Source organism: Somniosus microcephalus, chromosome 9, assembly GCF_052327205.1.
Source record: "Somniosus microcephalus isolate GS21.2 chromosome 9, FLI_Smic_1.0, whole genome shotgun sequence".
Taxonomy (NCBI): domain Eukaryota; kingdom Metazoa; phylum Chordata; class Chondrichthyes; order Squaliformes; family Somniosidae; genus Somniosus; species Somniosus microcephalus.
The window spans coordinates 127,727,400-127,754,924 of NC_140995.1; the positions used below are offsets into that span (position 1 = coordinate 127,727,400).

Consider the following 27,525-nt stretch of genomic DNA (forward strand, 5'->3'; position numbering starts at 1 on the left):
GCAACTAAGACTCTGGCAACAGAGTCTTCCCCCAGTGTGCGCCGGCGCATAAAGGTGGAGCGGCGGCCGGCCGCGTTCCCGGCGGCCGCCTGCCCGCACCTCCCTTCCCGGACTCCTGCATTCCCCCCCCGCGGCCCTGATCGGTGTCTCATGCGAGCCCGGCACTTCCCCGAGGTGCCGGGCTCAGATGTCGGGTCAATCCGCCGGACAGTTGTCGGCTGCAGGCAGCTCCTCCTTAACAGGAGGAGGAGGCCTACAGTTCCCCCACCTGCCGCACCGCATCGGGTGCCGCAGCGGGGGATTAGCGCCGGGAAACCCAAGTTCACGCCCGTTTTGAGGCGCTAAAGGAGGGTTTTAGCGCCCGCCGCCGTCTGGGCCCGGCGCACCCGAATTTTCGTCGCGCGCTGCCGCATTACCGCTGGCGCAAACTTTCTGGCGCTACAGCCCTGGCAAGACCAGAACCCAATTTCTAGGCCGATATGTCTGTGGGATCAGGGCTAGACGGTGCCGGGCTGCGCAATGGTGGCCAAGGATATGTCACCAATTCCACTCACATAATTCTACAATGTGTAAGATTCTCAAAATTCACAGATCCCCCAAAGCTAGAAGAAAACCCTAAGGAAAATGACTTTGGACTCTTTCTAACAAGCTTCAGGATGATAAAATACGCATTGGGCCTAACAGAGGGAGATTCAAGGTCGGAAACCAAGATTTGGTATTTTAAAAGGCATGTTGGGCCTGTAAAGGGAGAAAAGGCTGCAACAAGGAATGGGATCAACCTCTGTAAAGAGAGTTTGGGTATTGGAGTAAATTAAATTGTCTGGGGAACTGTGTAACCTCACTCAGCTCCTATCAGATATTAACATCCTAACAATCGACCCACGGAGGAGCAGTCCCCACACAAAACACAGGACCCACCCAAAACATGCATAATGCAAATCACCTCGGCAACCTACATAGAAATCTCAGGCTCAGACAGGAGACTCGAAACCTGAGTATAGCTATGACAATTAACTCGGAGCTCAACAGCTCATTGAATAATCAGTACAGCATCCCAAAACCATTTTACACATTTCTAATTAAGTTACCATTAATGAGCCCGCCCAAATCAAACAATAAACCGGGACTGATTTGGCGCACAGATTAGAAGGCCCCTCAAGGTATAATTGAAGGCCTGTTTTCTCAAGAGGACAGTTCTCTCCAGAAGCAACACACAAGAAGAAACCGGAGTATCGAGACGGGACAGCATTCTACCGTACACTCAAGTTCAACAGCTTCAGTGACCCAGGACATCATCAGACACATCGCAGCAACAAGAGCCTTACGAAACTACCAACAAAATATTACCACCAACCAACCTGGTAATATCGAGCCACCGCGACCAAAGGAAAACAACTCAGGAGAAAACCGAAGATTCAAAAGTTTTCCACGCTACAATCTATTCCTGACTTACCCCGGGTAAGATTTTTACTTAAAAGGAACTCTCAACACTATCTCTACAGAAGAAAAGTGGGTACTCTCCCCATAAATCCAAAACGCACCCTACCGCGGGGTACGGCAGACACCGACCAACACATCCAGCGAACCTCGAAACCGTAAACCAGCTCCACTGTCAAGGATTCGTTTGGTGAGCATTATCCCTGGTCCTCTAGAGTTCAACTTAGCTAGGAAGTGGGATTGGGAGGGGTGAGGTATTTTCTACTGTATTTCCCTCGTATGTATTAAATGTTCCCCATTTTTATTAGAGTATAAGATTGTTTTGTTGTATTTTCTTTCTTGAATAAAGATTAAAGTTTCTTGCACCAAAACCAGTTGTCTGCTGCACTTTTGTCACACACCCCAAATAAGCCCAAGGTCTAGAATCAAGGGAGTGGGAGCGATTCAAACCGCTCATAAGTCAGTGGTGAGGCTGACCCACACACCACCCCCTACAAATGTAAACATTATTTTTAAAAGTCTGTGCATCAAAAAATACATTCTTAGCTTGGAGATGACTGCAAGATTTCCTCAGGATATTGATCCAGCATGACTGAAAATTACACGGCAAACTGGAAATTAAACTCTTAATGAAAAATCCAAACAAAAAATGTTTTTGTAAGCTTTGGAAACTTCCACAAACAGGAAGCAGACATGCAGCACAGTCTATTAATATCTGTGTTAAGCTATCATGGTTGACAAATCAATTCGTTGTTTAGTCTTTACTATGTATTGTTATGAAAAGCAAATAAATCACAAGCATTTCCATCAGTCTAGAAAGGAAGCACTGAAATTCCTTAGATTCATAATTTAAAAAGTATTCCTTTTTGTTGGTTTAATTTCAAACATATTCATTAAAAATAAAGGATTGACAAGGGGGTCAACTGGATGAAATATTTATATAATGAGTAGATGCAAAAAATTGCAAGCAAGCACCGGCGCTGGCTGCCTCAAGGCAAACCAATTTTGCAGAGAGGGCCTCAAATGCATTAGGTCCTTTATTTCCATATGCAAAAGGACTATCAATATGGCTAGCGGTGCACTTCTGGCTTGTAATGAGCGTGCGCATCCTGCCCACCATACTGGAGGCTTAGGCACCCATTTAGTGCCAAAATAACACGCGCGGAGCCATCAAATTTCTAGGCCAGAGGGTTCAATGTGAGTCTGAAATCCTGAGCTACATGAATGCTGGTAGCTGGTAGCAGGCAAGGATACTTGGCACTTCACGTGCACTTCCAGGGGTATCCCCAAACCGAGATGGCACGCATTTACCTGCAGCGACTGGAAGCATTCAAGCAGAATGCTTATGAGATGGGAGTGCATGTGACTCCCAACTCATTTTTTACCTGTGTTTTTACTGTTTTTTATACAGCAGCCAGAAGAACCTGAAGGCAGGGGCCATCATTGCTATTGCAGGCCTCTCAGCTCCAGCAGCAGGTCACTTTCCTCCCCCGATTATAGGTGCATGCCCATTCCAAGACCATTCCTATGCTGGAGGTATGTCAGGACTGTGAATCCAGTCCTGAATCCAGAACTACAGGTGAGCTGAAGTCCAGTCAAGTGGAGTCCACCTTGCACTTGGTCAGAGGAAGAAAAAGAAAGTCAGCCCCATTGGAGAAGCTGGATTTGTTTTCATTAGAGCAAAGGAGGTTGAGGGGTGATTTGATAGAGGTGTACAAGATTATGCCGGGTTTGGATAGGCTAGACGGTGAAGGGATTTGCAAAATTTCATATGTCCCCCCCCCCCCGAAGATTAATTGGAGTTATTAAAGAAACCTTGGAGTGACTGTGTTTTAAAAATCCAGGGCCTCTCAAAATGGCTGCGGTCAGACACATAGCCAAAGGGCCTGCGGCATCCATATGGATTTTCTGATAGCTTCACAGACTGCATGTTTAATTTGAACAATGCAGTGAGGCAAGCTCAGTTGTATTCACGCCCTGAGGCAGGTTATCAATTGTTTGCCTACACAATCTAAGTTCGGGCGGAGATAGTCCCAGTTGCTTGAGGAACATTCAGAACAATTCAGGAACATTCAGAACAATTAAGGACATTCAGAAAACAATGGAAAGGCAGTTGTGGTACTGATCGGTGCCATCAACGTAAATGGGCCAAAATCAAGGTCCTCTTGTCTTACGTTTTCGAGCCCAAATCGAACAATGGAACGGACTGATGAGGCGCGATAATGACCCATTGCCGAGAGGATATAACTGGGGCGGCCCAGCACCTCTCTCTCTCTCTCTCTTCGCCTCGGCCCAGTGTCCTGTTTGTCTGCTAGCAACCAAGAAGGAAAACCATCTAGAAAGCATCGCAAGCACATTTCGACGGCAGCAGCGGGGCACAAGGGCCAGGCCTTTTCACCTGTTTCACCGGTGAGCATTGTCTTTCTGGCCGTCACAAGACAACCTAGCTAGGTGTAAGGGTGGGAGTTAAAGGGGTATTACAAAATTGTGATTTTAGAATTTTTCCCTCGTTGTGTCCGTTCCGTCTCCCGTTAAGTGTAAAACTGTATTGCATCCATAGCGATTTCTTTTATCTTCTGTATAATACTGTTTTTCTTGTAGTGTTAGCTTTTCTAATTAATAAACATTGGTTTTCCTTGCACCAATCCACTGGTCTGTTCGTTTGTCCTTGTTACCACTCGATAAGTCCTGAGCTCAGAATCAGGAAGGGGAAAGCGATTCGTAACCGCACAGCGGGCAGGGCAGCTCAGGAAAACATAACTGGCTGACCTACAATAAGCCCCTGGAACAAAACCCCCTACAACGGGGAAAGGCTGTTCCCACTAGTTGATGGTACAAGGACTAGGGGACACAGATTTAAGGTTTTGGGCAAGAGATACAGGGGGGATGTGAGGAAAAACTTTTTTACACAGCGAGTGGTGATGACCTGGAATTCGCAGCCAACGGAAGTGGTGGGAGCGGAGACACTCAATGTTTTCAAGGGGAGACTGGATAGGCACTTGAGGGAAATAAACTTGCAGGGTTACGGGAAAAAAGCGGGGAAATGGGACTGACTGGATTGCTCTACAGAGAGCCGGCATGGACTTGATGGGCCGAATGGCCTCCTTTTGTGCCGTTATGACTCTATTGGCTCTATGACTCTATGGGCTGGATTTTGTGAATGGAGGCAAGTTGGAGGCGGGATAGGACTGTGTTCAGGACTCATCAAACCTTTCAAATTTGTAAATTTCACATGGCTTTTTGGAACGGAAGTTCCAACAGCCAGTCTGTGAAATTGACAAGCAGGATGTCGGCTCTCCTGATCCACCACGGCTAAAGGCTGTAGAAAGAAAACAAGGTAAGTGAACACTTTTTTAAACTTATCACTCACCTTGCATACATACCACTCCACACTTGCACCCATCACACACCTCTACATCTTACTTCCAGGTGCCTCCGACCACCGCAGACCTCCTCCACGTCTCCTCCAACCCGTCAGGGTTCTCCGAGATCGGGAAGCCTTCACCTGTAAAGGTAAAATGGCACTAATCCTTTTTTCTGCCTGTTAACTACCTGTTAACAGACAGTTAAAAGGATTAAATGCCTTTCCCGCCTCCAGGAGACGGGACCTGAAGCTGCACATCTTCCCGCCTCCTGGCAAAAGGGCATGGAGGCAGGTTGGGGGCGGCTTTGCCATCCGCCCCCATTTTCTCCAAGTTTACCGGCTGTCCCGCCTCCATGCCCGCCTCCTCGGGGCTTGGAAAATCCAGCCCTATGACTCATGTCCTTCTCCAGCTGGCTGAAGCCATTCTGCACAGCACCTCATTTACTTTTCCCGAAGATTTTGAGATACACCCGATCTCCTGTCATCTCAAAGTATAGACAAGGGGTGACTGCAAAATGCACCCACAGTCATAAATTTCAGGCCCAGGCTATTTTTACGGTTCAGGCTTCAATTAAACCCCATCAGTCAGCTGCCATGCAAAACAGGCCAGAATAAGGCAACTGACTGGTAGCCGGCTAGTTTAAATCGCATGGCCCAGAGGCCACCAGTTAGCTAGAAGGTTAATGGCTGGGAGTGGTTTTTGCAGGGTCTTGCGGGTGGGAATGTTAGGAACAGCCTAAGGCAGCTGAGGCCGTGACTTTCCTTGTGAGCCCGTAGGAACAGTCCTGCTCCTCCTGGACCCACAAAGGAAAGTTTAACACTTACATTTTGTGGCTAGTTCAGTCTTCAGGACAGCTTCCACTAGCATGCAACCTGGTCTGACCATTGGCGCCCTATTGACATAATAGGATCCCAATTTGCATACATATAAGACTCCCACCTGATTCAGGCGGATGCCTCACCCAACACCAAAAACCGTGGCTTTAAAATCTCTAGGGCTGGAATGGAGTGGGTAATTGACCTGCTCCTGTTTAACTGCCCCCACCCGGTTTCTGCCAGGTAGGGAAAGTTAAAATTCCCCCTTAGGAGTGGGTTGAAGGGGAAGTTTCTGACCATGGTGACTTATGTGACTCAACATTTTTCAGGTAGAAATGAGTTAATCCTTTTATGAGATGGACCTGTAGAAGCATGTTCCTTCAGGCCTTTGATTTAGACAGCCATGGTATATACCTCAGGTTGCATTTCTTGGTACCAGTGATGCCTTCTCTCTCATCAACCTTTTCTTTCTCCTCGTCTCACAAGAGGTATAGAATATAAAGGACAAGAAGTAATGATGAGTCTATAGAATCTCAGTTAGAGTACTATGCGTGGTATTGGACTCCACACTATAGGAAGGATATTGAGGCTTTAGAAAAGGTACAACACAGATTCACTAGAATGCTGCCAGGAAATACAAGTGCAGGGTAAGACTTGTAAAATTGGGTCTTTTTCCATTAGAACAATGCAGATTATGTGGCAATATGATACAAATGTTTAAAATTATGGAAGGATAGAAGCAGACAGTTTCCTGTAGTTAGGGGTCAAGAATGAAGGGGCCATAGATACAAGATTAATTGTAAGAGATTTAGAACTGCAAGCAGAAGAAACTTCTTTACAAAGAGTTGTGAGCAAGTGAAATTCCAGGGATGGTGGTCGAGACAGGAACGATGTCAATATTCAAAATTAGATTGGATAAGTGGCTGAAGGAAAAGGGTTTGAAGGGATATGGGAACAGGGCAGGTAAATGTGATTGGAACGACTTGCTGGCATGGAGGATAAACACCAACACAGACTGGTTGGGTCAAATGGCCTGTTTTCATGTTGTAAGTTCTATGCATTTCTGCATCCTTATCTTGCTCCTCAGGCGTGATAATAATGTTTTCTTCCAACAAAATCAGTCACGCATGGTGGAACGGTGGGTTTTGCCCAGATTGCAGAATTTCCCAAAAAACCAGAGCATCATAGATAGCATACCTGTTAAGCTATGTGCTCTTGCCACATTTATTGCACCAATAGTGCAGGTTTCAGGAATCACAAAGGCTTCCATTCATGTAGGTCAATATCTACTTTCCCAGAATCTGCCATGATCCTTTCATCTTATGCTAGTCCTGGATGAAAACTGCAAGGTGGACTCTTTGAAGATGAAAACTATCCAGTGCAGGCTTGGCTTATGACACCTGTGTGATATCCATGAACACCTACTAAACACAGGTTTAATAAAGTTCATGCATCTATAAGAGCAGTCAACAAACACACCATAGGAATGTTGAAACAACAATTCTGATGCCTCAACAGGTCTTTAAGCACCAAGCAAGTCATTCATCTTACCACAGGTTCCAATCTACAACACTGTTACAGGAACACTCTCTGGACACAATACAAATGAAGTGTCACCCCATTTTATTGATGTGCATTGCTGCAGTGCTACTGTTTGCCACCTCAGAGTTTGCCCTTGGTATCTAATGTAGTTCTCTACTCCCTAATCTTGTTCTTCTATGAGGTTCTCCCCCAATGATTGGAGAATGGGAGCAGGCTGGGTGCTGTGTTTCCGTCAAAGGCTCATAAGATGGCAATGGTCATCAATCTCTGAGCGCAGGCCTGAGAGTTACTGGCTGTAGGCTGCACTTCTGCAGCTGCTGGGGCAGCCTGATCCTACATGCTATTTGGCACTTGTGCAGTAATTGGATGGAGGGGCACAAGGGTACAGAAATGTTGTCATCCAGAGAGATAAGTACAACACCCATGCCCAGCTACCCTGGTGGCTGTCTCTGGGTTCTGTTTCAACATGCCCACTTGTATGGGAGCAGACTCAAAAAAGGGCATTGAGATTACTGAAGCCCTTATCCATAGTCTCCTGGCATGCCCAAACAGGAGAAGCTCAGGGCCTGCATGGCAATGGTATGAGCATTCACAAGAGAAGCAACTGCTGCATTGCTTTTTTCTACCATCGCATTGTTTGACCTTAGTGCCTACTGCAGTCTCTACTCCCCAACCTTGTGGTTCTACGAGATGCTCCCACAGTGGCTCTCTCTTGGGAGGGTGACCTTTAATCCAACTGAACAGGAGAGTACAGTAAGAAAGGAAATCGGGAGCAGAGGAACAAGAAACTCTCAAGCAGTGGCCGGAAATAAGGGCTCATGGGCTTGGGGATAATATATTAGCACGGATAGAGGATTGGTTAACGGACAGAAAACAGAGAGTAGGGATAAATGTGTCATTTTCAGGTTGGCAGGCTGTAACTAGTGGGGTGCCGCAAGGATCAGTGCTTGGGCCTCAGCTATTTACAATCCATATCAATGACTTAGATGAAGGGACCGAGTGTAATGTATCCAAGTTTGCTAACGATACAAAGCTAGGTGGGACAGTAAGCTGTAAAGACACAAAGAGCCTGCAAAGGGATATAGACAGGTTAACTGAGTGGGTAATAAGGTGGCAGATGGAGGACAATGTGGGGAAATGTGAGGTTATTCGCTTTGGTATGAAGAATAGAAAACAGAATATTTTTAAAATTTTGAGAAACCATTAAATGTTGGTGTTCAGAGAGATTTAGGTGTCCTCATACAGAAAACACAAAGTTAGGATGCAGGTACAGCGAGCAATTAGGAAGGCAAATGGCATGTTGGCCTTTATTGCAAGGGGGTTGGAGTACAAGAGCAAGGAAGTCTTGCAACATTTGTACGGATCTTTGGTGATACTTCACCTGGAGTACTGTGCACAGTTTTGGTCTCCTTCTCTGAGGAAGGATATACTTGCCTTAGAGGCAGTGCAACGAAGGTTCACTAGACTGATCCCTGGGATGAGAGGGTTGTCCTATGAGGCGAGATTGAGTTGATTGGGCCTATACTATCTGGAGCTTAGAAGAATGTGAGGTGATCTTATTGAAATATATAAGATTCTGAGGGGGATTGACAGGGTAGACGCTGAGAGATTGTTTCCCCTGGCTGGAGAGTCTAGGATTAGGGGGCATAGTCTCAGGATAAGGGGCCAGCCATTTCAGACTGAGATGAGGAGAAATTTCTTCATTAAGGGGCTTGTGAATCTTTGGAATTCTCTACCCCAAAGGGCTGTGGATGCTGAATCGTTGAGTATATTTAAGGCTGAGATACATAGATTTTTGGACTCTAGGGGAATCAAGGGATGTGGAGATCGGGCAGGAAGTTGGAGTTGAGGTCAAAGATTAACCATGATCTTATTGAATGCCGGAGCAGACTCGAGGGGCTGTATGGCCTACTCATGCTTCTAATTCTTATGTTCTTATGAAATGGATAAGAGATGAAAACCTGCAGTTATTAAAGCAGAAAAATCTGTTAAAAAAAAGATTCCATAACAGAAATAATCTTATACGTTGGACGTAAAAGATCCCATGGCAACATTTCGAAGAAGAGCAGGGGCATTATCCCCGGTGTCCTGCCCTATATTTATCCCTCAATTAATATTACTAAGACAGGTTATCTGGCCATTATCACATTGCTGTTTGTGGGAGCTTGTTGTGCGCAAATTGGCTGCCACATTTCCTACAATACAACAGTGATTACACTTCAAAAGTACTTCATTTTCTGTAAAGCACTTTGGGACATCCTGAGGTCATGAAAGGAGCTATATAAATGCAAGTCTTTCTTTTCTTTTACAAGCAGCACTTTTGTAATTATAATTGACTTCAGTGGCGATGTCAAGTGGTTAGCTCCATTTACCTGATATAGGCAGCTGCTCGTGATAACTGTGGATGGTATAAGCGGTGGAGACCGTGTAAATAAACAAAATGGTGGCGACCATGTAATTAAACAAAATGGTGGAGACCCTGTATATAAACAAAATGTCTTCTGATGAAAACCAGGGTAACAGATTGGAGAAAAGCCAATTTTGCAGGGTTGAGAATAGAACTTGGGAAAATAAAATGGACAACAATATTGGCAAACAATGATGTAGAACAGTACTGGGAAATATTTAAAACGGTGTTCAACAGAGTCCGGAAAAAATATATTCCGCACTAAAAAACAAGAACAAGCTAAACACTAATGAGACGCCATAGATGAATAAAGAAGGGAAAAATTGAGGGTAAGGAAAGAGGCATAAACTAAGTACATGGACAGCAGGGGAAAGCATGGCAAGAGAGAATACGAAGAGATTAGGAGAGAAGTCAAAAAAACAATTAGAAAGGCAAAAAGGAACTATGAAATTAAAATAGTAAAATATTTTACAGGCACATAAATAAAGAAAGGAAAGTTGGGATGGGAATAGCGGCACTAAGGAATGGACAGGATAATATCACAGGCAGTGATAACGAACTGGCAGAAATATTAAATAATTACTTTGCTTCAGTATTTACCAGTGAGACAGAACAGGTGGACATGACATCGGATGATGAGATTAGAAATGAGATAGCTGCATTCAAAATAAAAAGAGGAAAAATATTAAATAAACTAATCAAATTCAAAGAGGATAAAACCCTTGGTCCAGATGGATTACACCTGCGCATTTTAAAAGAATCTAGGGAAGTGATAGCAGAGGCATTACTACACGTATTTAATAATTCATTAGAACAAGGTGTAGTGCCAGAGGACTGGCAGATAGCTAACGTAATACCTTTTATTTAAGAAGGGAGATAGAACATGTCCAGGGAACTATAGACCAGTCAGCTTAACATCGGTGGTAGGAGATACAATGGAATCCCTACCAAAGAAGTAATTAGAAGAACATCTAAAAACCAAAAGTACAATAATGAATAGTCAGCATGGATTTCAAAAGGGAAAGTCTTGCTTGACCAACCTCATTGAATTTTTTGAAGAGGTAACAGAGAGAGTAGACAAGGGTAAAGCAATAGATGTAACTTATCTAGATTTTCAAAAGGCCTTCAATAAGGTACCCCATAATAGACTAATGAATAAGGTCAGAGCATGCGGAGTCAAGGGCCAAGTAGCAGAATGGATAACTAGCTGGCTTCAAGACAAAAAGCAGAGCGTAGGGGTAAAGACTATTCAGAGTGGCAGAAGGTATATAGATAAGTTAAGTGAGTGGGCAAAGATCTGGCAAATGGAGGAAAATGTGAAGTTGTCCATTTTGGCAAGAAGAATAATAAAGAAGCATATTATCTAAATGGTGAGCGATTGCAGAGCTCTGAGATGCAGAGGGATCTGGGTGTCCTAGTGCATGAATCGCAAAAGGTTACTATACAGGTACAGCAAGTAATTAGGAAAGCTAATAGAATGTTGTTGTTTATTGTGAGGGGAAGTGAATACAAAAGTAGGGAGGTTATGCTTCAGTTATACAGGGCATTGGTAAGACCACATCTGGAGTACTGTGTACAGTATTGGTCTCCATTTTTAAGGAAGGATGTAAATGCGTTGGAAGTATTTCAGAGAAGGTTTACTAGACTAATACCTGGAATGGGCGGGTTGTCTTATGAGGAAAGGTTGGACAGGCTAGACTTGTATCCGCTGGAGTTTAGAAGAGTAAGAGGTGACTTGATTGAAACATATAAAATCCTGAGGGGTCTGGACAGGGTGGATGTGGAGAGGATGTTTTCTCTTGTGGGAGAATCTAGAACTAGGGGTCACTGTTTAAAAATAAGGGTCACCCATTTAAGACAGAGATGAGGAGAAATGTTTTCTCACAGAGGGTCGTGAGTCTTTGGAACTCTCTTCCTCAGAGGGCGGTGGAAGCAGAGTCTTTGAATATTTTAAGGCAGAGGTAGATAGATTCTTGGTAAGCAAGGGGGGGAAAGTTATCAGGGGTAGGCGGGAATGTGGAGTAATCGGATCAGCCATGATCTTATTGAATGGCGGAGCAGGCTCGAAGGGCTGAATGGCCTACTCTTGCTCCTTGTTCGTATGTTCGTATGTAAGGTGGGAAGTGGTATTCCACAAGGATCATTGCTGGGACCACTGTTGTTCACAATTTATATTAATGAATTAGGGGCAAAAATTGGCTTGTGCCCCCTTTGGGGCGATAACTTAGCCAGGGCACTACTTTTCGCGCCCTGGTGCCCAAAATTAAATGGTAGCACCCCAAGCAGGAGGCAGGGCATTACTGGAAGTGCTCCCCCTCCCTCTTGGGGCACTCCCATTCAATATCGCAGCACTATGTGCAGCAGTGCCACGCGCATCGGCACGTAGCACCGCGGTACTGCAGGCCTCCCTCCCCTGATTAAAGGGGAGGGGCCTGCTAGACCACCGGGGAGCGGGGTGCCGGCAAAAGAGCCTGGCAAGCAAGAGGAGTGCCGGGCTGCCCGATCACGGATGGCACCCCACAAGAGGAGGTGACAGGGGGCAGGTGCTGGCAGGTGGCCCAAAAAAATGGCCACCCGGCACCTGCCCTTTAATTTATGCTGCCCCATCCACAAACACGGCACCCTGACCCTGTCGGACATAACGTCCGATGGTAGGTCAGGGGTGTGAGCCAAGTTTGCAGCTGGGGCGCGAGCGGGGTGTTGCGCACGGCAATGATGTCATCGCCAGAGGTGCAGTGCCCCGGGCGCTACCGGCTACTGCCGCCACTAACATCCCACTGAATTTCGTGGGAGGCATTAGTGGCGCCGCGCCCGGGCGCAAAGTGAATTTTTCCCCCTCAGACTTTGGTATCAAAACCACAGGGTTGGATTTTTTGAATGGGAAGCTGTTGGAGGCAGGACTCCCACTTGTCAGGTTTCAGTCCCGCCTCCATCAGCTTCTGGCCAACCAGTGGGATTTTCCCCTGGTTGACCTTGTTAAGCCCGCCCGGCGGGCTCAGCAGGCCAATTAGGGGGAAGTCAGTGACAGAGCACATCAACGTATGACATGTTATCTGTCAAGAACTTTTGAAAGAAGAAATGTTATTGTTTGACAGCTCTGTGAAGCTGTCAAACAGTGACATTCTGTGTAGTTTGATGAGCCCTTGTGTTCAGGACTCATCAAACCTTTCTAATTTGCAGAAATCAGCTGGCTGTTGGATCGGAGGATACAACAGCCAGTCTGTAATCTCTACAATGGAGATGTCGGGGACTCCGGCTCCACAGCGGCTGAAGGCTATAGGTAGAAACAAAGCTAAGTTAACATTTTCTAACATTTTACACTCACCTCACATACTTACCACTCCACACTTGCACCCATCACTCACCTCTAGCTGCAAGCTGCGGGTGGATGAATTTTGGAGCATGCGCGATGCTGAGAGGGTCGTGGATAGCACGTTTAGCGAGTTGTTCATGCCTCAGGGTAGGGCAGCACAGGGGGTGACCATCAGGTGGAGCAACAAAGGCAGGCAGGTAGTGCAGGGACCCCCTGCGGACATCCCCCTTTCAAACAGGTATACCAAGTTGGATACTGTTGAGGGGGATGACTCACCAGGGGAAGGCAGCAGCAGCCAGCTTCCTGGCACCAGGGACGCTTCTGCTGCTCAGGAAGGGAGGAAAAAGAGTGGGAGAGCAATAGTGGTAGGGGATTCTATCGTAAGGGGAACAGATAGGCGTTTCTGTGGCTGCAAACGTGACTCCAGGATGGTTTGTTGCCTCCCTGGGGCCAGGGTCAGGGATGTCACTGAGCAGCTACAGGGCATTCTTAAGGGGGAGGGGGAGCAGGCAGAGGTCGTGGTCCACATTGAGACCAACGACATAGGTAGGAAGGGGGATGAGGTCCTGCATCAAGAATTTAGGGAGCTAGGTAACAGATTAAAGAGCAGGACCTCAAAGGTTGTAATCTCTGGATTACTCCCAGTGCCACGTGCTAGTGAGTATAGGAATGGAAGGATAGAGCAGATGAATGCGTGGCTAAAGAGTTGGTGTAGGGGGGAGGGTTTTACTTTCCTGGATCACTGGGCCTGCTTCTGGGAAAGGTGGGACTTGTACAAGTCGGACGGGTTGCACCTGAACCAGAGCGGGACAAATATCCTTGCGGGGAGGTTTGCTAGCACTGTTGGGGGGGGTTTAAACTAACTTGGCAGGGGGATGGGATACAGAGGGGAGCTGAAATAGGGGGTGATGTGCTGCCAATTATAGAGAAAAAAACAAGTCAGCTTGGTAGACAGGGCAAATATATAAGGGCAAGGCTGGATGGCATCTATTTTAATGCAAGGAGTCTTGCAAATAAGGTGGATGAACTGAAGGTGTTGATAAACACATGGGAGTACGATATTGTTGCTATCACGGAGACATGGTTGAGGGAGGGGCAAGACTGGCAGCTCAATATTCCGGGGTACAGAATCTTCAGGCGAGACAGAGGGGGAGGTATAAGAGGAGGGGGTGTCGCAATATTAATTAAGGAGTCAATTACTGCAGTAAGGAGGGATGATATATTAGCAGGTTCCTCTAATGAGGCCATATGGGTGGAGCTTAAAAACAAAAAGGGGGCAAGCACTTTGATGGGAGTGTACTATAGGCCTCCAAACAGTCAGGGGGAGATAGAGGAACAGATATGTAGGCAAATCTCAGAGAAATGTGCAAATAATAGGGTAATAATAATGGGGGATTTCAACTTCCCCAATATTAACTGGGATAGTCAGAGTGTGAAAGGCTCAGAGGGTGTAGAATTCTTAAAGTGCATCCAGGAGAGCTTTTTGAGCCAGCATGTAGAAAGTCCTACAAGAGAGGGGGCGGTACTGGACCTAATTCTAGGGAATGTGGCCGGCCAAGTGGAAAAAGTGCTAGTCGGTGAGCACTTTGGTGACAGTGACCATAATATGGTAAGATTTAAGGTGGTCATGGAAAAGGACAGGGATGGGCCGGAAATAAAGGTTCTAAATTGGGGGAAGGCCGATTTTAATAGGATAAGGCAGGATCTGGCCAAAATGGACTGGGATCAGCTACTTGTAGGAAAATCCGCATCAGAGCAATGGGAGGCTTTCAGAAGGGAGATTGAGATCATACAATGGCAACATGTTCCCGTAAAGGTCAAGGGTGGTTCCAAAAACCACAGGGAACCTTGGATGTCAGGGGATATACGAGAATGGATTAGGAAAAAAAGGAGGGCTTTTGGCAGATACAAAAGGCTAAAGACGGAGGAAGCCCTAGAGGAGTACAAAAAGTGCAGGGGGATACTTAAAAAAGAAATTAGGAGATCAAGGAGGGGCCATGAAATAACACTGGCAAGCAAAATAAAGGAAAATCCTAAGATGTTTTATAAGTATATTAAGGGTAAGAGGATAACTAGGGAAAAAATAGGGTCCATTAAGGACAAAAGTGGCAATCTGTGTGTGGAGCCGGAAGATGTAGGAGGGGTTCTAAATGAATTTTTTGCATCTGTTTTCACTATGGAGAAGGACGATGTAGACATAGAAATAAGGCAGGGGGGACTGTGATATGCTTGAACATATTCACATCGAGAGGGAGGAGGTATTGGCGGTTTTAGCTGGCCTAAAAATGGATAAATCCCCAGGCCTGGATGAAATGTATCCCAGGCTGCTGTGTGAGGCAAGGGAAGAGATTGCGGGGGCTCTAACACATATATTCAGGACCTCTCTGGCCACAGGGGATGTGCCAGAGGACTGGAGAACCGCTAATGTAGTACCATTATTCAAGAAGGGAAGTAGGGAAAAACCGGGGAACTACAGGCCAGTGAGCCTAACATCAGTGGTAGGAAAATTATTGGAAAAAATTCTGAGGGACAAAATTTGTCTCCACTTGGAGAGGCAAGGATTAATCAGGGATAGTCAACATGGCTTTGTCAAGGGAAGATCATGTCTGACTAATTTGATTGAATTTTTTGAGGGGGTGACTAGGTGTGTGGATGAGGGTAACGCAGTGGATGTGGTATATATGGATTTCAGTAAGGCCTTCGATAAAGTCCCGCACAGGAGACTGGTCAAGAAGGTAAGAGCCCATGGAATCCAGGGTGCCTTGGCACATTGGATACAAAACTGGCTTAGTGACAGAAGGCAGAGGGTGATGGTCGAAGGTTGTTTTTGTGACTGGAAACCTGTGGCCAGTGGGGTACCACAGGGATCGGTGCTGGGTCCCTTGCTGTTTGTGGTCTACATTAATGACTTGGATATGAATGTAAAAGGTATGATCAGTAAGTTCGCGGATGATACAAAAATTGGTAGGGTGGTAAATAGCGAGGAGGGTAGCCTCAGTCTGCAGGACGATATAGATGGGTTGGTCAGATGGGCGGAACAGTGGCAAATGGAATTTAACCCGGAAAAGTGCGAGGTGATGCACTTTGGGGGGACTAACAAGGCAAGGGAATACACAATGAATGGTAAGACCCTAGGCAAGACGGAGGGTCAGAGGGATCTGGGTGTGCAAGTACACAGATCCCTGAAGGCGACGGAACAGGTGGATAAGGTGGTAAAAAAGGCATATGGGATACTTGCCTTCATTAGCCGAGGCATTGAATATAAGAGCAAGGAGGTTATGATGGAACTGTATAAAACACTGGTTAGGCCACAGCTGGAATACTGTGTGCAGTTCTGGTCGCCACACTACAGGAAGGATGTGATCGCGTTGGAGAGGGTGCAGAGGAGGTTCACCAGGATGTTACCGGGGCTGGAGTGCTTCAGCTATGAAGAGAGACTGGGCAGATTGGGTTTGTTTTCCTTGGAGCAGAGGAGGGACATGATTGAGGTGTACAAAATTATGAGGGGCATAGATAGGATGGATGCTGAGGAGCTTTTTCCCTTAGTAGAGGGGTCAATAACTAGGGGGCATAGATTCAAGATAAAGGGCGGGAGGTTTGGAGGGGATTTGAGAAAGAACTTTTTCACCCAGAGGGTGGTTGGAGTCTGGAACTCACTGCCTGAAAGGGTTGTGGAGGCAGGAACCCTCACAACATTTAAGAAGCATTTGGATGAGCACTTGAAATGCCATAGCATACAAGGCTACGGACCAAATGCTGGAATATGGGATTAGATCAGACAGGGCTTGATGGCCGGCGCGGACACGATGGGCCGAATTGCCTCTATCCGTGCTGTATAACTCTATGACTCTATCTATGACTCTATGGCCTAGAAATTGAGTGCCCTTAGCGCCGATTTTGCGGCGCTAGAGGGCCTAGCGCTGCATTTGGCGCCGGCGCCGAAATTGCCTGGGGCCCTTATGCCGCGGTAGACCGGTAGCGCTGCGCCGGCACCGATGACGTCATCGGTGTGCGCAGCGTCCCGGTTGCCATGCCGACGGGCCCCAGCGCCGAAATTCAGTTGCGGCCGCCTCGCCCGTGACAGCCGCAACTAAGACTCTGGCAACAGAGTCTTACGAGTCTTTGCGCCGGCGCATTAAAGGCCCCGCGGCGGCCGGCCGCTTTCCCGCCAGCCGCCTGGCCGCAGCTCCCTCCCCGGACTTCCCCCCCCCCCCCGCCCCCCCGGAACAGAAGCAAGCCCGGCACTTGTCCGAGGTGCCCGGCTCATTTTTTAAAAGATTTTCGCGGGCCGCGATCGGGTGCAGGCAGCTCCTCCTTAAGGGAAGGAGGAGGCCTGCACTTCCCGAGCCTGCCGCACCGCATCGGGTGCCGCAGCGCCGGAATTGCGGCGCGAAACGGCAGTTAGCGCCGATTTACCGCCGCAAAGACCCTTCAGTAGCGCCGGCAGCCGTTTGGGCGCGGCCCTGCTGAATTTTTGGCGCGCGCAGGGGGACTTAGCGCCGGCACTAACTTCCGGCGCTAAAGCCCTGGCTAAGCCAAAACTCAATTTCTAGGCCTATGACTCTACATTGCACTTTCAGACCCCTCCGACCCCTGCAGACCTCCTATACCCCAGCGGGGTTCCCCCAGGTTGGGAAGCCCACACTTCAGGATGAAAAATGGGGATAATCCTATTTTCTGCCTGTTAACAGGCAGTTAATAGGCTTTAATCCCTTCCTGCCTCCAAGGAGATGGGACCCGGGGCAGAAAGGCTTCCCACCTCCTCGTAAGAGGGCACGGAGACGGCCCCAAATTCTGCAACTTTCCCAGCAGTCCCACCTCCATACCTGCCTCCTTGGGGCTGAGAAAATCCAGCCCACAATTTCCAAATTTGCAGATGACACCCAACTGGGGGGGATAGTCGATACTGAGGAGGACTGCAACAAATTACAAGAAGACATTAATAAACTTGATGAATGGGGATATAATTGGCAAATGAATTTCAACACAGATAAATGTGAGATATTACATTTTGGTAAGAAAAATAGGGAGGTCACATATTACTTAAAAATAAGAATCTACGTGGGGTAGAAGATCTCGGTGTACAAATACACAAATCACTACAAGTGGCGACACAGGTTAACAAGGCCATAAAAAAAGCAAACCAAGCACTAGGGTTTATTTCTAGAGATATTGAATTGAAAAGTAGAGAAGTTATGCTAAATTTGTTTCGAGCCTTGGTTAGACCACACTTGGAGTGCTGCGTACAATTCTGGTCGCCATATTATAAAAAGGATATAGAGGCACTGGAGAGGGTGCAAAAAAAGATTTACAAGGATGATACCAGAACTGCGAGGGTACACCTATCAGGAAAGGATGAACAGGCTGGGTCTCTTTTCTCTTGAAAAAAGAAAGCTGAGGAGTGACCTAATAGAGGTCTTTAAAATTATGAAAGGTTTTGATAGAGTAGATACAGAGAGAGTGTTTCCACTTGTGGGGAAGAGCATAACTAGAGGCCATCAATATAAGATAGTCACCAAGAAATCAAATAGGGAATTCAGAAGAAACTTTTTTACCCAGAGAGTGGTGAGAATGTGGAACTTGCTACCACAGGGAGTGGTTGAGGCAAATAGTATAGATGCATTTAAGGGGAGGCTAGACAAGTATATGAGGGAGAAAGGAATAGAGAGTTATGCTGATAGAGTTAGCTGAAGAAAGACGGGAGGAGGCTAGAGTGGAGCAAATTCACCGGCATGGACTGGTTGGGCTGAATGGTCTGTTTCTGTGCCGCATATCCTATGTAATCCTATGTATGTAATCCTATGTAAAAAGGACAGCAAGGTTTTGAATTCAGTTTCAGATCAGTAACCAATCAGAAATTCAGTGAGCTGTCCTTCAGGTTTCTAAGCAAACAACGTTTAGTAAAATGATATGCGTTGGGAGTTACTTTGAAAAGGGAAACTTTGCAATTTTCAATTGGATTGCATTAAATATATTCAGTCAGGTAAAAGAAAATGTCTGTAGCTATCCATGCAGACACACACACACTGCTGTCATTCTCGTCAATCTAAAGATGATAGCTAATGTTCTAGGTTTGGGTGAAACTACTAGAGCGCATTCAGCTAGAATCTTGAAAGATAGGTTATTTATCATCATAATAGGTTATTACTGATAATAGGTCACTACTCATCCAAGAGACAGTAGATATATATATATATAATTGCTATGGTCTCTTTCACTATGAATTGGCTTGTTCTCAGTCAGTGCACTTGCATTTTTAAGCTAATTTATAAATATTAACAATAGGTTGTGTGCCATACAAACATGAACGATAAATCCCTTACTTTCAGAAGAGAATATCAATACTTGCAAACAAATTCCTTGCCCCTTTGTGCAAGTGTCTTCCAAAGTACAAGTCATTAATACTGCAGTGCTATCCCACATGAATAGAGTTCATTTTTCTTCCTGATTATAAACCATCATGCTCTGTGATTTAATGACAGGCATTTAAGTAGCCAATATATCATTTTTTAATATAATGATGTGAAAATAAAGATACTCAAATACGTTATACTTTTTCCAGAAAGAAGCATTTAAATTATTAATGTAACTTGGCAAAGCAAATGACTTGTAAACTAGATGACATAACTTGGCATAATACATTCAATACATGGCTAATTGGTTGTGATTTCCATAATCATTCGAACACGGACATATAACTGGCTTAGTTATCCTGGAAAATCTTGTACATTTATTGTGATGTTCTCCACTTACTCAAATCCCTCTCCAGCTCAGTGTTTTATGGATACATTGAAATCAAAATCATTGATTCGCTAATGGCTTCTTATTACGGAATTATAGGATAGACTTTATGATCAGGTTAACCCCTTTTACAGGATATCTGCCCAATTTATGTCACGCATATTTCAAGCATGTAAAACATCAGGGACAGGAAGTGTGCTCCTCAAAAGCGTCCAAATCACAGTATGTTATGCTTTCAGTGGTACTGCATGAAGGAAGCTGTGCCAGGGTAATCATCAGTCAGCATAGCCTGATTGGCCGTATCTGCTGAATCTGCTGAGCTGCCACCAACTACACGTGTAGGAAGTGTCGCCTTTACCTGGTGATGACTATGGAGAACTGCCTTCACAGGGTCAACAAGAGCCAGATGCAGAGCTATAATCCTGCATAACCGGTTGCTTACCTGAATTGCGTATACAGTTCAAATGGGCAGAAGCCCTAATAAGAGGGTTGAAGTTCTGTGAAGCGTGGCCTTGATATATTGATATGTGGCAGGATTATTGACAGTGAGAGTTATGTTCGAACTGCTTTGATAAGCAGAGATTACTACTAATAAGTTCTAGGAAGGGGAGATATAAAGGTCAGTGCAGTGGAATTGTCATGGTAACCTTGACTGAGCCCTACTATACTGAATTAATCAAATAATGTAACCTTCATGATGACACCTTCAGGCACAATACCTTTGAAATGTTGCAGCCAGTCAACAGTTTTAATATAATATGTAGATAGACACATTTTTAAGTTAGATACCTTTTGGCCCAAATATGCACTTGGTGCACTCCAATAATACAGTGGTGGTAAAATCCTGCTGTCTCCATAGTCATTAAGGCTCAGCTGCACTAGCCCATCCAAAATCTCCTGCCTGGGGAGAATTTTTAAAATACCTTGCAAATCAGTGAGGTACCAATCAAACATGTCAGTCACCTAAAAGACAAAATTTAAGAAAAAATGCATTAATTACCTATATCAAAGAAACTAAATTCTTTTAGACATCTCACTGCTAGCATTTACCTTACTTTGAAAGATACATAATCAAAAATGAGCCTACTTAGAATAAAAAGCCATCAGTGTAACAATCAATGTACCTCGCCAAACATCCTGGCCCTGAAATTCTCTGAGGGTTTTTCCAGTCTCTCATCATAACTTTGGTAAAATCCCCAGAGAAATGGCATAATTAGCTGAAAACAGCTATTTATGCCATTTCCCTGTACTGTTAATTGCCTTTCCCAAGTTACAGCAGGAGACAGGAAGAACCCTTGTGGAATTTCAGGGCTCTCATGTCTTTCTTAATTTAATGAAATATTAACAACACTTCCTCATAATCGTCTTTAATTTTTCATTGTTAGAAACAATTTACTGCACAGTCACTTAATAGACACTGAGGCCATGATTTCACCAGCTGTGGCGAGTCCAGTGTGGCCGGAGTAGACGGCAGCCTAAACTCCATACCCGTCTTCATCCCGCCTCCCCCAAGTGATTTTACGTTGATTGGGCTTGTTAGGCCCGCCCTATGAGGTTCCCGGCCAATTAAAAGGAAGCGGGTCTGATGACGCGTCATCAGCCGGTTTCCTTAAAGGAGCCATATCCACATTGACTTTGACAGTTGTGCTGTCAGTGTTCTACAGCATTGAGGTGCTGCAAACACTGGCAAGCACTGCACAAAGGTGCACAGCTGCACCCAGGCTCTCCCATGACTCCGTCCATATGCTTATGGAGGGAGTCACAGCACGCAGGGCGGTTCTCTTCCATTCCAATGGGCGGTAGAGACCTCCCCAGGACACCAACGCAGCCTGGTTGCATATTGCAGAGGAGGGCACAAGCAGGGATGTCATTAGGAGGACTAGGCTGCAATGGCACAAACCTTTCAATGATATCAGTAGGTCACGAAACGTTACTGCAAAGCCACACTCAACCTCATTCTCCTGTGCCACTCATCACATACCCATCACTTTGCCTTCCCTACCCTACTCCTGCATGTCCTTACTCACACCAACTTACCTTACATCTCCACCCATCCCTCTCTATCTACATTATCACTTCCCCATCTCACTAGCCACCCCTCACACTCACCCTCATCTTAGTGCAATCATACCAACTAACAACACACAAGGGCAGGCACTTGTGTGCTTTAGCCAATGTTCATGTAAACTTTCTGTTAATGTGTTGTCAAGCATTGAAATCCTTATTTTCACCACTTTGCGTTCTTGGACAGATTTGTGTGCACCTTTGAAAGGGTCTTAGTGAGTTGCAGTGAATGGTGAGACATAACATGTCCCCCCCCCCCATGGTGATGAGTGTGAAAGGAATGGCATGGGCATTGTAGGGATGCTTTATGGTGCTGGTGTGGGGTGGTGCCAACCTGGTGCATCACGTGGCAGCTAGGGTGTACAGCGTCAAGTGAAGCAAATCTGGATGTACTGAGGCCATCGCTGGCGTCCCAGGCAGCAATGTGCATGGGTGCTGATGCCCTGTGTCCTGTGCAGCATCAGTTGACTGAGGAGAAGGTTGGTGTGGATGTTGGTGCTGCTGGTGTGCCCGGTGATGTTGGTGTTGAGATTTTGAGGACCAAGGTCAGATTTTTTCAAGAGCACCGATGTTGATTGAATGATTGAATAGGTGGCAGATGAGGTTGAGATGACAGAAGTAATCTGTCAATGTTGAGATAGGTTGTTCCAAGGAGGTGACAGTGGATAGAGAGATTATTCAAAACACTTCAAAAATGCATAAAACTCAAAAGTGGGTTCCAAATCATTACTGCTCCAGCTTCTAAGATTTGGAAGTGAACAGCTGTGAAATGGTAGGTTTTACACCACTTTTGCAGCTGTCACCTATTCACAGCAATCCACAGTCACTGAGAATCCGACATACTTACCTGACGTGATAGTCGCTCTCCGGAAACCTCGTTGAAAACCTGGTAAAATGGTAAGTACATGGGAAAATGATTCTTAGCTACCTTTTAATAAGCTTTTAACTATCTAAATTGGCTGACCCGCCGCTTGGTGTCGTGTCTGTTCAGGGATGACAGATCCAACACTTGGGAAACTGACAAGGCAGCTGGTTTACAGCGAGATACCGACCCGCTGTCAATCTTTGTGATTTTGGCAGCGGACCCGCCTCTAAATCTGCACTCTGAGCACCGGCAAAATTCAGCGCTGAATTATATTTTTTTACCAGGTGATTTTTAGATCCTGATTTCAACTGACATTTACATTGAGGCTTCCCATGGAGAATGAGTTTGTCAGTCTTAGCTGGAAGCCTAGGGAGGGGAGAAAAACTACCAGAGAGGATATCTTTCAGGCGACTGACTAAGAATTAGCACTGATAAATGTTGTGTTTCTGATTAGGTTCACCCAATTTGTAGGAGTTAATTGGACAAACCAAATTGGAAAAGTGATAAGGCTCTCAAGCATGGTCTATAGCTGAGTTAGAGAGAGAAGATTAAAGTGGTGCTTCTCCAAGATCGACTACAGCCAGCCACACCATATTAGGAAACCCTGGTCACACCACCCACAATTTTACATTCATTTAATGGTTGGAAAATTTAAAGAAGTACGACCGTGATTTCCCAATAGGCGTGGCTAGTGAACGAGCTCTCTGCCTTTTGTGTAAACTCAGAAAATTACCCCCAATGCTGTAAAACAACCATGAACACAAGTTATTTTGCCATTCAATAATTCTTACATTATCATAGGTCCATTGAGAGCATTCACATTCACTGGATACCCCTGAACAGAAACACTGCTCACAGCCATAGTAGTTCTCTGACTGCAGGTTGAAGAATCCAATTTTGCACCGGTCACAGTTCTCTCCTTCAGTATTGGCCTGCAAATTGCACCAATGTAAATTATATTAATGGTTATGATTAATTTACAAAGTTACTAAGGTAATGGAAGGTGCACATCATTCCAGAAAAAACATGAGACATTTTCCATCTAAATTCATTGTTTGTTTCCAATAAAGTCACAGTACAACAATGTTAATAAGTGACACTAGAGCACTTTGAAATATTACTTATGAATACATCAAAAGTATTGATAGTGTGATACGATTGTTGTAAAAGGATTTATACATGCAGTTTCTCTTTCTTCTTGGCTTCCTCTGCTAAACAATTTATATTGCTAGAATTTTTTTTAAACCCTGAAAAGTTGGCTAATGGCATGTAACTAAATTATACATTGCTTAAAGCTAATGGGATCTAACACCAGAAGCCTCTAGCAAGTTACTTAAATCCTCAAACAATCACTGAGGTGCTACAGCACAATAATTTTCTTAACAAACTCCATTTTCAACAGGGGAGGACCCAAAAAAACAGATTGCAGATTTCGATCCTCTGGAATTTTGAAAGCCTAAAAGAAGCCTTATGGTTAAAATTAGCAGATATTTTCCATATGTAAAATTCTAAACAACAAATTAGAACAGAGGCTGAAACATCAAGCTTTTTGTTACTTGGGGAAAATTATTCTATTCCAAGCAAAATTTAAGACTTATTTTCAAGACTGAACCTCCTAAATTCCTCCCACCCCACAGTTTTCCCCTCTACTCCCGTTACATTTTGGGGTTTTTTCTACCTTTTTAACTCTAAATTATTTTAACTTTCGTATCTCTCATGGGCAAGTCCTAACTCCCCATATCTTCAAGATGATCTTAGCCTTGAGATCTAGGTATCTTTTGCTAACATGCCTAGGACAACAAAACAAATTCTGGCTGTTAATTACTTTTAACTACTGAACTTAGCATGTGCCTTCATAGGATCCACCTTGGCAAATACAGCATAACATCTTCAAACTTCGTTTTAAGCTTAAAACCATTAAGCAAATATATTTAACAAAAGATGAACAAGTAAATAAGTAATAGTAATTTAATAGTTATATATTTACAGTAGATATCCTTCCACTTAACTTCTTGAGTGGACAAACTAATAAAAAGATAGCAAATCTAAGAACTAAGCTAATATTTAACAAATCATTTTGAAGTGAAATAGTGCGGCTGATTTTGGTTTGCTGTGGTAATCGAGAGGCAGGCCGGCCTTGTGACCATGCCATCAGCCTGAGCGCAGTAGTGAGAGGCCCAAACCATCTTGGTGATGGGACCTCATTAGTATACACTGACACACTACAAGCACCAAGTGGGCGCTCTGAGGCAACTTACCGACCGGCTCCTCCAATTGTAGCACCACACCACCACAGAAATTGGGATTAACTAACTTAGTGTGTATGAGGAATCAAACTTAGGATCATCCTGGTCAATGTCCCCAAACACAGTACAATGCATATACCCACAGAACCACCAGAATAATCAAGTGAGCATCTTATATGAATGATTTTCTTTTAAGTGGCCCAGGGTAAAAATATCGCCCTGTTCAGTTTAATCACTTGCTAATTCTTACATTTTATGAATATTCAACTCGGAATGATATGGCAGATGGTCCATACTGTGATGAAATATGTCATTCATCAGACTCTGTATTTAACTACACATATTGTATTGCCTGCTCTGGTGTTTTACCTTGTATTGTATATAGTGCACCGCCCCCTTTCTCCCCATTGGATGTGTCGGCTCCGCCCATACCTGGCCCTACTTAAGACAAGCCCAGGCTTGTCTTGCAGCAGAACGCTAGGTGAAGACACAGGCATCTTTCTTTGCTAATAAAAGCCTTGTTTTATTCAGTTAACTTTGAGTCTTGAAGTTATTGAGGCGCATCAATTTTATTAGCAAACTTTTAACGATGGATCAACTTTTGAAACCGGAACGCTTGGATTTGGACCCGCATGCTTCGGATGCATCGGCACGGTTTGGACACTGGTTCCAGTGCTTGGAATTTTTTATGGCCAACTCCGAAGCCGTCACAGCCTCTAAAGCCACCGGAGATGTGAAACTCGGGATCCTGCAGAATCGGGTAAGCCACCGGGTTTTTCCACTCATCCAAGACGCCGCCACCTACCTGGATGCCTGCAACATTCTAAAGGCCCACTATCAGCGGCCTACCAACAAGGTGTACGCCAGGCACCTGCTTGCTACCTGCACACAGTGACCCGGAGAGTCGCTAGAGGACTTTCTAGTCACCCTAAAAGTGCTTGGCAAAGACTGCAAATGCAAAGACGTGAAAGCCACGGTATACACAGACGAGCTTATTCGGGATGCCTTTATCGCAGGCCTTAGCTCTAATTACATCCGGCAGAGACTGCTAGAGAAAACGGGCCTAGATCTGACACAGGCTGTGGACACAGCGCGATCGCTGGATGTGGCTCAGAAGAACTCTGACTCCTACCGCCTCTGCTTCCCCGCCCGGTAGCCCAACACCGTCGGGGCCCTGCTCTCCCCCCAGAAGCCCTACGACCGCCGCGACGCATCGGGGCCCCAAATGCTACTTCTGCGAGCAGCCGAAGCACACCAGGAACCTGTGCCCGGCGAAAGGCACCACCTGCTGTAAGTGCGGTAAGAAGGGGCACTTTGGGAAGGTGTGCAGAGGGAACCCCGCAGGCAAAACCGCCACCGCCGCGTGTGCGCCGTGGGAGCGGCCATCTTGGACGCCATCTTGTCCGACCTCGTGGGGTCCGCCATCTCGCGAGCAGACATCGTGGACGCCATCTTACCCGGCCTCGTGTGGCCCACCATCTTGTCCCGATCAGGGCCCTACAGTGGCGTCGATCACAGTGGACCAGTCCAGACCGCACCCACTATCCAAATCGATGATGGACATCGAGGTAAATGGGTGCAAGGTTAAATGTTTAATTGACAGCGGGAGCACGGAGAGCTTCATTCACCCTGATCTGGTACAACGACTCTCTCTAACTATAGTCCCTACTCAGGGCATGATCTCTATGGCCGACAAAACCCAGATATCGACTATTGCGGGTTACTGCGCGGTAGGATTGTCCGTTAAAGGCACTGTATATAATAATTTTAAACTGTTAATTATGAAGGATTTATGTGTGAGCGTGATCTTGGGCCTGGATTTTCAGTGCCACCACCAAAGCATCACGCTCAATTTCGGTGGGACCCAGCCGCCCCTCACAGTGTGCGGTCTGGCTACCCTGAAGGTAAAGCCGCCTTCGCTATTCGCGAACCTTACCCCTAACTGCCGGCCAATAGCGACCAAAAGCAGGAGGTACAGCTGGGAGGACAGGCGGTTTATCGCGACCGAGGTAGACAGGCTCCTGAGGGAGCGCATTATTGAACGCAGCAACAGCCCGTGGCACGCCCAAGTGGTGGTGGTGAGGGGTAGTGAGAAGAAGCAGATGGTGATTGACTACAGTCAAACAGTCAACATCTATACCCAACTAGACACCTACCCGCTACCCCGCATATCCGAGATGGTGAACCAAATCGCCCAATACCGGGCGTTCTCCACCATTGACCTCAAGTCAGCGTACTACCAGCTCCCTATCAGACCAGAGGACCGTTCGTACACCGCCTTCGAGGCAAACGGACACCTCTACCAGTTCCTCAGAGTCCCCTTTGGGGTGACGAATGGGGTCTCGGTCTTTCAGAGGGAGATGGACCGCATGGTCGATGACCACCACTTGCAGGCAACCTTCCCCTATCTCGACAACGTCACCATCTGCGGCCACAACCAACAGGACCATGACTCAAACCTCGCGAGGTTTCTGAAAACCGCACAAAAACTCAACCTCACCTACAACGAGGACAAGTGCGTTTTCAACACCACGCGCCTCTGCATACTAGGCAGCGTGGTGGAGAATGGGGAAATCGGACCAGACCCCGACCGATTGCGCCCCCTACGGGAGCTGCCCCTGCCCAACACTCCCAAAGCCCTGAAAAGGTGCCTGGGGTTATTCTCGTATTATGCCCAATGGGTCCCCAACTGCTCCGATAAAGCCCGCCCCCTCTTGGAAGCATCCTCTT

At 45.8% G+C, this 27,525-nt stretch overlaps 1 protein-coding gene across 2 annotated transcripts in view; it reads right to left on the bottom strand.

The window, feature by feature from the left end:
- Nucleotides 1–27,525, bottom strand: part of lama2 (laminin, alpha 2) — a 600,632-nt gene that overhangs the window by 307,903 nt on the left and 265,204 nt on the right. For both annotated transcript variants that reach the window (XM_085997158.1, XM_085997157.1), the window contains exons 11-12: nt 23,341–23,481; nt 20,410–20,583 (exon numbers count right to left, since the gene is read on the bottom strand). In XM_085997158.1, the coding sequence (XP_085853284.1) occupies nt 20,410–20,583; nt 23,341–23,481 (315 nt within the window). The remainder of the gene's footprint in view (nt 1–20,409; nt 20,584–23,340; nt 23,482–27,525) is intronic.